The 15,484-nt window shown below is 42.2% G+C and overlaps 1 protein-coding gene across 4 annotated transcripts in view; it reads left to right on the forward strand.

Annotated features, from left to right (window-relative positions):
• The window catches only part of SUCLG2 (succinate-CoA ligase GDP-forming subunit beta), a 295,805-nt gene that overhangs the window by 138,016 nt on the left and 142,305 nt on the right, over positions 1–15,484 (forward strand). For all 4 annotated transcript variants that reach the window (XM_002713297.6, XM_089305440.1, XM_089305438.1 and 1 more), the window contains 2 exons: positions 9,216–9,315; positions 10,203–10,293. In XM_002713297.6, coding sequence (XP_002713343.1) covers positions 9,216–9,315; positions 10,203–10,293 — 191 coding nt within the window. The remainder of the gene's footprint in view (positions 1–9,215; positions 9,316–10,202; positions 10,294–15,484) is intronic.

Below are 15,484 nucleotides of genomic sequence, written 5' to 3' on the forward strand. Positions count from 1 at the left end.
ATACTGCAGATTTCATCCTCCAGGATGTGATCCAAAGTCCCTCTGTGTTTAACATTCAAGCAATAGACTTAGATTTCAAATACAATGAATGGATCAGGACAGGCAATAAAAGAGCAAGACATTGCAATTTAGAACTCAGCACAATTTGAAAGCGACATAACAAATTATGCCGCATCTCAGTGGATGTGTGTATCTTGGGAAAGTGGTTCTGAAATCTTTCATCTCGCTTGGTGTAAGGTCATTCCTAGCTTCTATTTAGCTCCAGCATGTCATCACCACTTTACAAACTTCAACATGGAGAATAAAAACCTCCTGGGTTCCTTTTTATGGCTACATCACCAAGCTGTTGTTTGGGATTCTCTGTCTGTGGCATTCGGAATTATAGCAGATTTAAAATCTGGAATGCATGCTCATTTGCAGGATGGTAGGGGGTGGGCCTGTACTTTATTGTCCCTGCTCCTAAGCAACTGGCTTGTTTGCGTCTCACTGATCCCTTGCAGAAATTTCCTAGGAGCCCTGTTTGAAGTTTACTGTACTTGATTGGGAATTTTTAAGATGAGCTTGATAAAATTATCAGAGATCTAAAAAGTATTTAGCATAAAATATCTAAATTTAGCAAAGACACACAGTCAATGTGATTTTTCTATTTGTATGTGGTTCTGGAATTTGGGAAATAAATTTTAATTTTTATTGATTTTCTTCTTCTTAAAGTTATTTGAAAGGCAGAGACAGAGTGAGATCTTAAACCTGCTTGTTAACTCCACAATTGCCTGTAACATCTTGGGGCTGAGCCAGACCAAATCCAGGAGCAAGAAACTTGAGCTGGTTCTCTTACGTGGGTGGCAGGGGCCCATGTTCTGAGCCATTACTGTTCTCTCCCAGGTGCACATTAAAGAAGCTGGAATGAGAAGCAGGGGCAGGGCTGGCGCCGCGGCTCACTAGGCTAATCCTCCACCTAGCGGCGCCGGCACACTGGGTTCTAGTCCCAGTCGGGGCGCCGGATTCTGTCCCGGTTGCCCCTCTTCCAGGCCAGCTCTCTGCTGTGGCCAGGGAGTGCAGTGGAGGATGGCCCAAGTGCTTGGGCCCTGCACCCCATGGGAGACCAGGAGAAGCACCTGGCTCCTACCATCGGATCAGCGCGGTGTGCCGGCTGCGGCGGCCATTGGAGGGTGAACCAACGGCAAAAGGAAGACCTTTCTCTCTGTCTCTCTCTCTCATTGTCCACTCTGCCTGTCAAAAAACAAAAAAAAAAAAAAAAGAGAGAGAAGCAGGGGCAGGACACAGTGCCAGATGCTCTGACAGGGGATGGGGGCATTCCGAATGGCATCTTAATGGCTGTGCCGCTGTGCCTTGTCTTTTGAGGATCTGAGCTAGCAGATTTGAGTGGTTTGCAGTGCTGAATCCTTGCATGCTTTACTTTCAATCAATGCTTTAATGATTTCTAATTTAAACAGGTAACTAAGAAAGCCAAACAAATGAAAATAGAATAGCAATATAGCCTCTCCTAGTTATTTTTCTGTCCACGTCCTGGCTGCTTGAAGAGCTCGTACTCTTCTTGGTGGTGCTGAAACTCTTCTGTCTCCTCTCTTGCACAGCTGGGCTTGGCTCCATTCCCTCTTCCTGTGTTATTTTTAATATTTATTAGAGCATTAATAGTTTGGGGTAATTATCTTTTTGAATCTGCCCATTGCAATGGATTTTAGGTTCGTGGGTGGCAGTTACCACGAAGGAGGTACTCGATAGATTTAAAAGCACAAACCGTTTTGCCACTGCTCTCAGGTGTCTTGCCTGACACTTTAGGAGGTTGTGTTACAGATACAGAGCTGTCCTGAAGGTTCTCCTAGAGGCTGCTTCTCACAGGCATCTCTGACTATACCAAAGTGGTTAAAAGCTGGTAGAGAAAAAAAATTAAATATTCAGGACAAACTACTATGGATAACTGCCTATGTTTATCTCACATTTTAAGTTCTTATTTTTAAATTAACTTTTTAGGCAGCACATGGTAATTGCAACAACAACAAAAAAAGAAGGTAGTGATCTGAGACATGACAGAAGACAAGAAGACAGGTTAGTTCAGCTCATGGGTTGGGAAGTTCACAGTCCAAGGTCGAGTGTCCCATTCCTCTGGCATCTGATGAGGACAGTGGTGGACGGCGGAACATGTACAGAGGGGCAACCGTGTGGTGAGCCAGGCAGCATGCCAGTCCTGTGTATCTGTGTGATCTCTTCCTATAAAACCAGCATGATTCAACCATAGGAACTTGATCCTAACAACCTAATCCGGTTTAACCATTTTCTAAAGGCCTTCCTGCTAGAATTGGATCAAGTTCTATCCTGACTTTGGGTATTGAGCTTCTAATGTATGGACCTCTGGGGACACCTACAGTGTTATCCAGGTGATAACCAGGCACAGCACCACTCCTTATTACCACTCAAGATAACCACAGTTAATGGTTTGGTTATTGGCCACCTAGATTTCATTATGATTATGCAGCTATTCACAAATTCAAGTGTCTTCCCAACATTCTTTTTAAAAAAAAGATTGAAAGAGTTATCGGGAGAGAGAGGAAGAGACAGAGAGAAATCTTACATCTGCGGGTTCACTCCCCAGGTTACTACGATGGCCTGTGCTGAGCCAGGCCAAAGCAAGGAGCCAGGAGATCCTTCTGGATCTCCCATGTGGGTTCAGGGGCCAGGCACATGGGCCATCCTCCACTCCTTTTCCAGACCATTAGCAGGGAGCTGGATTGGAAGTGGAGTGGCCAGGACTCAAACCACGATGGATATGGGATGTCAGTGTCTCAGGTGGTAACTTTACCCATTATGCCACAACGCTGGCCCCTTTATAAAAATCTTAATCATTAAGACTTTTAAAAAAGGTTTATTTATTTATTTGAAAGGCAGAATTACATATAGAGAGAGGGAGAGGGAGAGGGAGAGAGAGAGAGAGAGAGAAAGGTCTTCTATCCACTGTTTAATCCGCAGATGACTACAACAACCATAGCTGTGCCAGTCAGAAGCCAGGAGCCAGGAGCTTCTTCCAGGTCTCCCATGCGGATGCAGGGGCCTAATCACTTGGGTCATCTGCTGCTGCTTCCCCAGGCCATAGCAGAGAGCTGGATCAGAAGCAGATAAGCCAGCACCTCTATGGGATGCTGGCACTGCAGGTAGTGGCTTTACCTGTTGTGACATAGTGCTGGCCCCAAGATTTAAAGCTTACTGTGTTCATGGGCATTTTCCCATATTCATACATTAGGAGGAATTTAATTATTATCCATGACTTTGTAGTATTTTTTGGTTCATTGTGTAGCTGTGCAATATTTATTTTTCTCATAGTGTCCAAATATTGCTGGACATGCACATTGTGTCCAGTCTTTCCCTGTTATAGTCACATTGCAATGAAAAACCCTTATTTCTTTAGCCAACTTTCAGATGGATTGTTGTAGCAAAAGATTTCCCATGAGCACTGAGCAGAGACCTCTTAAGTGTCTTAGAACATTCCAGGTACCTTTTAACTGTTGAGAATCTTTTCAGCAGCATGAAACAGGTTCCCCTCCCTATTGCTTCACACGGCACTGGGCTCAGGAGTCTTTCAGAGGGAGTTTGAGTTCGTATCTGGGAAATGGGTCTCTAACTAAGGAGCAGCACTGGTCTGAGGGTTGAAGGGTTCTGGAGGGATGCTCTCTCTGCATGAGAATGAAACAGACAGGCTGTAGCGCCTGGAGAAGTGAGGGCACCGAAGCCTCAGGTTGAGCTGCCCTGACCCAGAGTCTACCCTGAAGAGTATCTGCCTTGGGATACACAGACTAAGGTCGAAGGAAACAACTGTGTCACCAGGGGCTTAACACTCTGCTCCAGAATTCTCTGAGGAGACCTGCTCCCAAGATGGTCTGCCTCACTTGAGCAGAGCGTGGGGCAAACAGGCGGTTGTGTGGTCATGAAGCACGGGCACCAAGACGATGGCTTTCACAGGCATTGGGTGATGGCTGTGAGTAGTTGTCTCACCAGGGCACGGGCTGAGGGAGGGCTTGAGTTAAATGAGAGAGAATAAGGCAAAGACCAGATTTTCAATTAAGAAGATGGGAGAGCTAAGAGGATTAGTACAGTTGCTGTAAAAATGAACGAGACATCTTTAAATAAGAATCCAGCCAGGTAGTGTATGTCCCATACGTTTTAAATGCTATGGCCATTCAGTTGGCTCATAATAAAAACTGTATGAGTACTCATGAAGAAATGAGCTGTATGCATGGCCATTCACAGTCCTTTCTCTCTTCTCCACTGCTGGTTCAGGTCAACAAGAGCATCCCCTTCTGTATTTCTCATATTGGATAGCTTCCAGTTGTCTGTGAGGATAGGAGGGACATCCTTTGGTACAGGATTGGTTTCTAAGCCTCTCGGCAGAATTTCAGAGCTGTTAACTCTCAGCCTTCACCAGCCACGGGCTGGCCCATCAGATATCCTTCCCGTTGTGTGTGGTGATCTGATCCTGTGTTCCCTGGCTTAAGCTGGAGCCACACTTGCCAAAATTCCCTTTCCTTGTGTCATTTGAGGGGTAGAGTTCTCTCTGAAAGAGGAATTTGCACAGAACGTGGGCTGTAGCCCTGGCTGTCCAGAGCTTGCTGTGGTTTGGTGGCGATGGGTAGATGCAGAGATGCTGGGAGAGATGCTCAGCTCTATCTCGTCCTGCTCTGCTCCATGTCAGCTGTTTTCCCAGCTGCTGGCTTTCTGGACTCCAGCTTGTGTGATCTCCTTGGCACATGTCCCGGTCCTTGTCTGCAGCCTGCTTTGCTGGCCCCCTAATCTTTCTTGAGGGGCGAGGTCTCTTGCTTGGCTGGCTGAGGGCTCCTGTGAACATCCAGCCTGACTCTCAGATCTTTCTTTCCCAGCTCCTCCTGCATCGTGTAAATTTTCATCCCTATAGTAAATCTTGACCCATAATTTTTCATCCTTCTGCTTCCGTAATTGAACCCAGACTCTCATCTTTGGCTTGAAAATCAGGGAGAAAAATGTTTTATTTCTATGGCTAGTTTTTTATCCTTCTTTACTTTAAAATGTACTCCCAAAACAGTGGAAATGGTTTTGCTATTTATAAGTGCTTTTCATCTTGCATGGCTGTTTCCAGATGCTGTTGCTGTAAAACTACAGGTAGTCTTACTATCAGTGTGTATGCCCCTGTAGAATTATCCATTCTGGAATCTGTATAAAACATAGAAGAGATTCTTCCTGGAAATTTCTTCTTCTGAAAAAAAAAAATGGTTTTCTTCTGAAAAATTGTTATTCCTTCTGATCTTAGTGTCCTATGGTTGTGATATTGTAACGATAGAACCTCTTTGATGAGTATAGATGTTTGAGTAAGGCCAATGGATCTTTTTGTGCATCGCTGTTAGGAGATTCTGTACAAAGTACAATTCGTTTAGTAATAGTAACTTCATGCAAAGAGTGAGGTTGTATATTTTATGAAAAAATAAGATGCTACAACTCAAGTGACTTTGTCCAGACGTAATTTTTATTTGGGTTGACAACTTTTATCACCAATGCGGTGTGTATTAATGGTTATGAAAGCAATAAATAACATCAACAACAAGATCAGAAGAGTAAGCTAATTTGTTGTAAGTTTTAATGAGGCCTATAATGTAGCAGTAAATATACAGTGTTTTTGAGAGTGTGATAGTATGAGGAAATAATAATAAACTTTGACTTAGGAGTTTTTATAGGGACTAAAATTACTCCCTTGAAACTATTAAGTATGTTTTGTACTAAGATGCTATTATCATCTTTATAATCAGTATACTGTCCACAGTGGCATTATCATGCCCCCTATAGCATCTGAATGAAACAGTTTTTTTGATAAGGTGGAACTGGTTAAATACCATATTTATTAGGAAGCTTTAGATTTGAAATTTACATAGTAGCCTTATCAATAAAGGACTTTCTAGACAGATATCATAAATTTTCCCTGATCCGAAGTAATTAATAGAGTACCTGAAATGTAATGTATTGGAGTGAAATAGACATTTTGAGATTCGATGATTGTATATGGCCCTTGTCTCTTCTGTTGAGGAACAGTGGTTTTGTTTTTTTTTTTTTTCCCCTCTTCATATTATTCGTTGAACTCTTTTACTTAGTGTAGGGTTAACTCTATGATCATTAAGTAAATGGAAAATAGATGCTTTTAAAATTAATTATGGGAATGTGAGAGGGAGGAGGAAAAGGAAGAGTTGGAGCATGGACTGGAGGGAGGTTGAGGGGAAATGTCACTGTGTCCCTAAATCTGTATACATAAAAATACATGAAACTTGTATAACTTAAATAAGATTAAAAATAAAATAGGGACTTTCTCTTGACACCTTCCTATTTGTATCAAAAAATTCCCTTTCTAGGGATGGTCCTATTTTCATCTTTTACTTATATTTGAAAATTGCTATTTTAGACAGTGTTGCAGCTTGTACTCTAATGGATAGTATTCTGGTGGGAAGCAAAGTATCTCTGGTCTGATTCAGTTAAGTGATGTAACTCATGGACTGGTTTATTCTGATGCCTTGTGCATGTTTTTAAATGCTTGATCCCAAAGCTGAAACCCAGATGAAGCTCCTGGCTCCTAGCTTTAGATTTGCCCAGCTCTGGACATTGTGGCCATTTAGGGAGTGAACCAGTAGATGGAACACTTGTCTCTCTCTCTCTGCCTCTCTGTAACTCTGCCTTTCAAATAAATAAATATTTAAAAAAGAAAAAAAGAAAGTGGAGCAGTTGGGACTCGAACCAATGCCCATATGGGGAGACAACACTGTAGGTGGTGGCTTTACCTGCTGTGCCACAGCATTGGCTCCAACTCTCTTTTGCATGTCTAATTTATTAATTTGGTTCTCTCCCTTTTTCTTTTGGGTAGTTGGGCCAGTGGTGTATTTTTTTCGTTTTAGAAAGCCAGCTCTTCATTTCATTCATCTTTTTTTTTATTTTCAAATTTGTGTATTCTCTAATTTTTATTTTATCTTTCCTTCTACTAATTTTCCATTTGATTTGTTCTTATTTTTTCTAGGTCCTTCAGATACATTGTTAGATTATTTGTTTGATGCCATTCTAATCTCTTGATGTAAGCGCTAACTGCTGTAATTTGTCCATTTAACACTGGTTTTGTTGTGTCCCATAAGTTTTTATGTGCTGTCATCTTCATTCACTTCTAGGAATTTTCTTTATTTCCCATTTGATTTCTTTGACCCACTGTTCATTCAGGAGCATGTTGTTCAGTCTCCATTTATTTCCTTGTTTTCTGGAGTTTCTTAAACTGTTAATTTCCTGCTTCATTCCATTGTGATTAGAAAAGACACATAATATGATTGCAGGTTTTTCTCTTTTGACAATTTTTGTGTTAACATGTATTTTGTTGGATGTTAGGTTAGCTACTCCTGCTCATTTTTAATTTGTTTGTGTGGAATATCTTTTTCCATCCTTTTACTCTCAGTCTGTGTGTCTTTATTGGTGAGGTGTATTTTTGTAGGGAGCATATCGATGGGTCTTGTTTTTAATCCAGTCAGCCAGTCTGTATCTTAATTGGAGAATCTGGTTTATTTATATTCAGGGTTATCATTTTGAGTAATGACTTTGTCCTATGCTTTTTCCATAAATATTCCTGTTGTTTGTTTTGGATCTCCTTGGGACTTTGATTAGTAGGTTTTCAGCCTTCATATTCTTTCATGATATTGATTATCTTTCTCTGTTTCTGTGTGTAGCCCGTCTTTCAGTATTCCTGGCAAGTTTCTGATAACTGAGTAGTGGCCATGGCTTATCTTCAGCTCTGCTTCATAGGACCCAGTTGATTTTAAGTCAGGGTTTGAGGATATGAGCATTCATATCCAAGACAGAAAGTATTGTTGGAAAGAATAGAGGACTGTATTCTAAGAAGGAACTGGTTTTGCTTCCAAAGAGGAAGGTGAGCCCTGGTTTTCCAAGGATAAGCAAATGTAGGAGGAAATAAGACCAATGAGGACAGTGGATGAGCCTTAATTATAAATGACATCAACTGGGATGACCATCTCACCATGTCCTTTTGCAGAGTAAAATCCCTTTGTATTCTAAACCTGATGTGCTGAACCGGAAGCCATCACTGCCTTGTGGAGGACTAGCTGGTTTGGATCTCTGATTTTACATAAAGAAGACTCACAAACGGGAAGTGCCAGCTGTGGCCTGCGGGCATGTGCTGTGTGGTTTATTAAACATATTGGATTTGGAGGCTGCTTTGTTTTCAGTGGCTGGGGAGGAAGCGTTCCTGTTTAATAAAGGTGTCTGTTTATCACTGGGCTGCCTCACACATGGAGCTTCCCTGGCAGGCCCCTGAGGATGCTTGAGTTTGTAACTCAGCATTTACAGCTGTAGTCCGAGAGGTCAAGGATGGGGCGTTTGTTCTTCCCTGGAGTGTGCTGAGAAACGGAGACTCTACATCCACTTCCCCTTAGGAAGCTTTGTTACCTTGCCGGTAGTTGGAAAATATTGCTTGCTTTTAGTTTTAATCCATTTCTTCCTCCCTCGACTAGCCCTATCAATATATAGAACAGCTGCTCAGAAAACGGTGAGTTTCCAAGAATGCAGTTATTAAACATGGCCTTTGTGGCTCACCTTTTAAACCTTGGCCTCACACAGTCTGCTTTTCCCTTTGCCATGTCCAATGGCTGACAGTTCACTCCTCTGATTGGCAGATTGGTGCTTCTGCCACATGGGGAGTGTCACTGCAAAGTAAAATTGGCACCACTGTCCTGAATTTATCCTGCATCATTTTTTCCCCAAAAACCTATTATTTAAGGTATACACACTTCATGCATTTCATAAATACAAATTTAAGAACATACTGATTGTTCCCACCCTACTTGCCCACTCCTACCCTCCCTCTTCCTGCCTCCCCCGCTCAGAAGAGCCAAGTTCATGCCCCACTTTCTGTTAGGACAGCTGAGTATTAGCTGATGACATAGGCATGAAGGATTTCAGTAGCATCTTGAATTATTAAAAAAGAAAGAAAGAAAAAAAAAACCGCTTTATGTTCACACATAGGGACTTTTTTGAAGTTCTTTATTGCCTTTATTTTTGATTTTGGTCTGCAAGAGCTTTTACCAATCACTTGAAATGTTATATATCTTTATTGCTTTCTTTATTGCATATATATATATATATATATATATGAAAGAATTTGAAGTCAACCACCTGCTCTGAATTTTTTTCTTTTTCAGATGCAAAAGAAATTGTTTTAAAAGCCCAGATCTTAGCTGGAGGAAGAGGAAAAGGTGTCTTCAATAGTGGTTTGAAAGGCGGCGTGCATTTAACCAAAGAGTAAGTGTGGAGGTGTTCAGTTCCTTGTCTGTGAGCCGAGCAGTTATGGAGACTTTGCCGAAGGTCTGAAGGGTGCCCGAGAAGCAGGGGCAAGGCGGGGTGGGAGCAGGTGATAGCATGGAGAGGAACCTGAAATTGCAGATGTGGGGGTGTGGCTATGCCCTACTTTCCCTCTGCCCTTATTAAAAGATTTTTTTCCCTAATTGGGGAAAAACGTGACAGTCCTTCTCTCCTAGGCAATCACTGATTCGTTGTGACTGCTGGAAACAGTAAGACCTGCAAGTAACATGCTACCCCCTAATTTCACTTCCCCATGCAAGAACCTGCCTTGTCGCCCCACTGGCACTGCCGTGAATCGTGCCTCTTGTCCAGCAGCCCAGCCCCGCTGGTGTCTGAGCCTGTCTTTTCCACTGTCTCCTGCATTTCCCAGCACTGGACTCTACGTTGCTCCTGTCTTCTCTTCATCAGTGTTTACTTCCTTCCTCCCTTCCCTGGTCCCCTCCTTTTCCATGCATCCCAAACTGTCTCCTGTCGGATTTGTATTCACCTCTCCTGTAAGATCTGTTAGGTGTTTCAGTAGCATCTCTTTGTACTGTGCGTGTGATTTATTTGGAGGGAGGGGATCGCAGAGGTCTGCAAGCATCTTATACTTCATTGACTCGTTCCCTCCGTCGCTCCTCCATTCTCGTCCTCATTCACATGTTGTTCTTGCTGAGCCCCCTGGGTAGTGCTGGGCACATGGGAGGATGAGTGGATGGACTTTTGGATTTTGTGGGTGGACGTGGGTCCCATGCAGGGTGGACGTGAGCACGTGTGGATCCTGCTTTAAAATGGCTTTCAGCAGACTTTGATTTCCTTTTCCTTTTCTCTTTTTCTTTCCCTCTTAGCCCTAAAGTTGTGGGACAGCTGGCTAAACAGATGATTGGCTATAATCTAGCAACAAAACAAACTCCGAAAGAAGGTGTGAAAGTTAACAAGGTAATATGGAAGCTTTTGGTCACTTTCTGTGCATGTGTTAAAAAACAAACAAAAAAAAGAAACCCCTATTTCAGTTTCGACAGATTGTAATGAATCACTGCTTTCTGGCAGGATGCCATTTTATTTATTTATTTTTACTTATTTAAATTTCCTTTTTCCTCTTTTACTTGAGAGAAAGAGAGAGAGAGAGAGAGAGAGAGAGAGAGAGAGAGAGAGAGAGATATCTTCTATTTTCTGATTCACTCCCCAGATGGCTGCAGTAGCCAGAGCTGGGCCAGGCCAGAACCAAGAGCCAGGAACTCCATCCCAGTCTCCCACATGGGCAGCAGGAACTGAAGTACTTGAACCATTATCCACTGGTTCCCAGGTGCATTAGCAGGGAGCTGGTGATTGGATTATCCACTGGTTCCCAGGTGCATTAGCAGGGAGCTGGTGATTGGATTATCCACTGGTTCCCAGGTGCATTAGCAGGGAGCTGATGATTGGATTATCCACTGGTTCCCAGGTACATTAGCAGGGAGCTGGTGATTGGATTATCCACTGGTTCCCAGGTGCATTAGCAGGGAGCTAATGAGTAGAAGTGGAGTAACTGGGACCCGAACTGGCACCTCCATGTATGATGCTGGTGTCCCATGTGGCCGCTTAACCCATTGCAAACACAATACCTGCCCCTCACTTTATTTTGTAAACCTTTTTTAGTTTTGTTTTAATTTTAGGTTTTAAGTCTTGTGTACTTTGTATAATAAGTGGTATGTATGACTTTGATGAGAAATTAAAAGGATTCTACATGAGTCATACTATTTATTTTCACTAGCATTTGGTGAGATGGGTGGATCAATGATTGAAGCATTAGCTTTTCCTTTCAGAACAGATGCATTCTAGTTAAAGCTGAAAGGGACTCAGACCCATGGCCTTAAACTCAGTGAGGGACACCCCTTGCTCCCACACACCCCACCCACGGTTCCTCCTAACAGAACCCTGCTACAGTTGTTTTCCTGAGTGCTCCCAAGCCCTACTTGGAGCTGACTCCCATTGGCACCACTGTCATGGTTGGGAGTAGTTTGTATTAGTGAAGTCTGCTGGGACTCCTAAGTGTGTTTAATACATGTACACACATGGAAAGTGAGCCCAGAGGAAAGTGGCCTGCCTCAGCCTCAAGATTGTGAACAGCAGAGCTGAGGCCAAGCCTCACTTTTCCCTCCTGCTGGTCTGGTCACTCTTGGCCACAGCCCCTTCCTGTGTTGAAGGCCCAGCACCACCTACTTAATTTGCCCAACCCAGTGCAAAATCACAAGGCAGGGCTACTTGTACAAACAGCAGGACGGCTGGAGCAGGATGTCGGAACAGCAGCATGACCTCTCTGGGCACAGGGCCCTGTGTGACTGCACAGATCACAGGCATGGGTTCTGGGAAGCACCCATGGTTAGAAGGCCTTGTCCAAGAAGTGATTTAGGGCTCCACTGGCACAGCTTTGCAGAGTGATGATCTCTGTCTTGCACCCTGCTTACAAATGAGAGGGTCTATCCTGAATTCTTAGTGTCCCAGAAAAGGACACGGAGCTGGAGAGTTGGCATGCTGATGGGTCATTGGCTCCATGAGTCTTTCTGAATGTGAAAAGAGCAGACAAGAGCTGACTGTGGTTATTCCTCTTCCCTGCTGCCTCTCAGGAAGATGAGAGAACTTTTGAAAACTCAGCAGTGTGGGACAGGTGTTAGCTTAGAGACTAAGATGGCTCAAGGAACTGAGTCCCTGCCACCCCCACGGGAGATCCGAGTTGAGTTCCTGGGGCCTGGCTTTGGCCAGCCCAGCCTCAGCCATTGTCGGCAGACAAGAGTGCTCTCCTGCTTTTCTGTCTGTATCTGCTGCCTCTCAAATAAATACATTTTAAAAATAAACAAACACACTTTGAGAGTGTTTCTTTTTGATTTGTTGTTTTTTTGGACCAAAATAATTACTTTCATTTCTATTTTAAATCAGCTCATGGGGCTTTACTTGTATAATATATTCAAAATTTGTCCACAGAGGTCATGATTAGTATTTTTATTTGTAGGAATTCCTTGTTTTATGTGGGCACAAGGGATTTTAGATTAGAGTGTGCATAGAATAGGATTCGGTACAAAATTAGTTTGGAGATAAGTTCCTGAAATACCAGAGATAAGTGCATTCTTGTAAATTGACTCATTGCCAGAAAAACACTGGAGTGATTTATTTTAAAGTCTTTTTTTTTCTGATTATAGAAGGGATTAACATAAAAAATTCCAATTGTACAGAAATATACAGATTACAAAGTAAAAATTCCTTTTTTTCTCGCCACCCCAAAATAATGGTTTTGTCCTTTTTCTGTATAAATTTTATGTTTCTACATTTGTGTGTCATTAATACACTGTATATGATGGCTGTCCAAGATTTTCATGGAAAATATACATTATGAAAAAGTTATAATGGGATTTCATTTTTTTCGCACCCATATAAACTTGTTTTTATTCTGTGTTTCTATGAACTTTATAATTTCTTTTTACTTATTTGAAAGGCAGATAGAGACAGACAGACTAGGGAGAGAGCAGTTATCTGCTAGTTCACTCCCCAGATGCCCACAAGTGACAGGGCCGATTGCAGGTGAAGCCAGGAGGCTGGAACCTGGCTCAGGTCTCTCACATCAGTGGTAGAGACCCAACCACTTGGCCAGTCAGGTGCCACCCTCCGGGGTCTGCATTAGCAGGAAAGTACACTGGGAGCAGAACCATGACTTCACCCAGAACTCGGATAGGAGGCATGAGTATCCAAAACGGCAGTTTAACCATACACATAGTTCATTTTCACAGTGTGGGAAGTCTCCGAAGTTCTCAGCAACAGTAACAGCTTGATGTAGACTTTCTGCCTCCCAGGGTAGTCTGTATCGGTCTTTGATCCATCAGTGGTGGCAGATTAGGAGCTGAACTGGAGTGAGGAATTAACGTTACCTTTTGTTACTTTTTAGTATTTACCACGTATTGTGGAACAGCAAAAGCTAACTTTTTGGGAGGCTCATCAGTGTAAAAACCTGTGCAGATTTGATTGTGTGTTCAGGAAGTTTATTTCAGACCTACTTTGTATGCCAAGCCTAGTGCTGGGTTCTAGGATAAGACAATGAAATTCTCAGCTGAGAATATTGTTTCCCTTTTACTATTAGTTTGTTGATGTTCCAACACTTAATAGCCGTGTCTCACTTTCCAGTGGGTCTAATGATCATATCATCTTAAGGTAGGATTGTAACAGAGTCAGTGCACACCTAACACAGTATGCATCTGCTGATGCTCCTGTCTTAGTCTGTTCAGGCTGCTAGGACAGAACATGGCAGTCGAGTGACTTACAACGATCAGACATTGATTTCTTGTAATTTTAGAGTCTCGGAAGTTCAAGATCAGGGTGCCTGCAGATTCATTATCTGGCGAGGGCCCATTTCTTGGTAATAGAGAAGAGATTCCTTGCTGTGTCCTCACACCGTAGAAAGGTTGATGGAGCTCTTGGGGGTGCCCTTTAGTAAGTGTACTAATTTCACTTACGGGGCCTCCACACTCATTTTCTAATTATTCCCCAAAATTATCACATTGGAGATTAGATTTCAACATATGAATTTTGATGAGAGAGGGGCGCCAACATTTCCAGAATGCTATATAAACTATATCACACAGTAGTGTAACCTATTCAGTTTTTTTTTTTTTTCACTCAGCATACTTTTCTAGAGAGGCATTTTCAGTCATTTCCATTTTCTTGCTCTGTAGCCTCCTATGCCATGGATGTACACTGTCATCAGCTAAAAGGCATCTGATTTGTTTCTAGTTTGGGGGCATCAGAAATAAATATGCTCTGAACACTCATTGGTAGATTTGGGTGTGAACTTAAGTGTTCTTTTTAAGGATAATTTTTGTTTTATGTGGTAGGTATATGATTTATTTTTTTCAGAATCCAGTAAACATTTTCCAGAGTGGCTATTTCTTTTTACATTGCCACTAGCCAAATATGAGTGAGTACGGTTCTTCATATCCTAGTCAACATTGGCTGCTATAATTTTTTTATATATAAATTTAAGGCATTCTTCCATGTGTGCACCAATATTTGTTTGCGAGTTTGATTTCCATCTTCCTAATTCTCCTAGTTGTTTTGTTGAATATCCTTTCACGCGCTTGTTTGCCATCTGTGTATTCTCTTCTCTTCAGTGAATTTTCATGTGTTAGCAGTTTGCACATCCCCTCCAAATCTCATACTGTAACTTAGTTCCCATTGCAGTGAAGTTAAGAGGTGGAGCCTTTATGGAGTAGATCAGTCTCTCCCAGTAAAGGGCTCGAGGGAACTAGCTCAGGACTTTGTGTGCCTCTGCCTTCTGCCCGTGAGGAAGCAGCAAGGAGGCCTTCACCTGATGGCGAAGGCAAGCTCCTTGATGTCAGATGCCGCAGCCCCCAAAACTCAGAGGAGGCAAACTTTCATTCTTTGTAAATTACCTGGTCTCAGGTATTTTGTTATGACAGCACAAACAGACTATAAACAAGGTCTTTTGCCCATTTTCCATTTGGATTGTTTATTGCTTCACTGCTGAGTTTTGAGTTATCTAAATGCTAATCACGTGTTGAATATGTGCTTTGTAAGTATTTTCTCCCATGGCACAACTTGAGTATTCATCTTTTAACATGGTCTTTTGTAAAAAGTACTTTTGATGAAGGTTAGTATATCGATATTTCCTTTATGGGTTTGTGCTTTTGGGCTTGGAGCTGAGGACACTTTCTCTAGCCCTAGATAGCAATTTTTTTTCTCATTTTTTTACCCCTAAATGTTCTATACTTTATACTTAAACCTGTAGTCCATTTTCTGTTAACTATTGAATAAGGTGTGAGACAAACCTGAGTTTCCTTTTTTTAGCCTGTGAATGCCTCTTTGTGCCCATACCATTTTGTGCAAAAAAAAAAAAAAACTTTCCTTTTTTATCCATTCAGTTACTTTTGTCAAAAATCAGCTGAGTATATCTGTAGGGGTATTTTGGGGTTCTCTCCTCTGTCTCATTGCTCTGTGTGTCTTTCCCTCAACCACACCACTGTAGCTGTATAAGAAGTTCTGCAATGGGTAGACTGATTCTCCTTGCTTTATTCTTCATTTTCAAAACAATTATACCTATTCCATTTCCTCTGCCTCTCCAAATGCAGTATGGAGTAATAATATT

Source organism: Oryctolagus cuniculus, chromosome 10 (genome assembly GCF_051225735.1).
Source record: "Oryctolagus cuniculus isolate XC-2025 breed Fujian yellow rabbit chromosome 10, ASM5122573v1, whole genome shotgun sequence".
In the NCBI taxonomy this organism is placed as follows: domain Eukaryota; kingdom Metazoa; phylum Chordata; class Mammalia; order Lagomorpha; family Leporidae; genus Oryctolagus; species Oryctolagus cuniculus.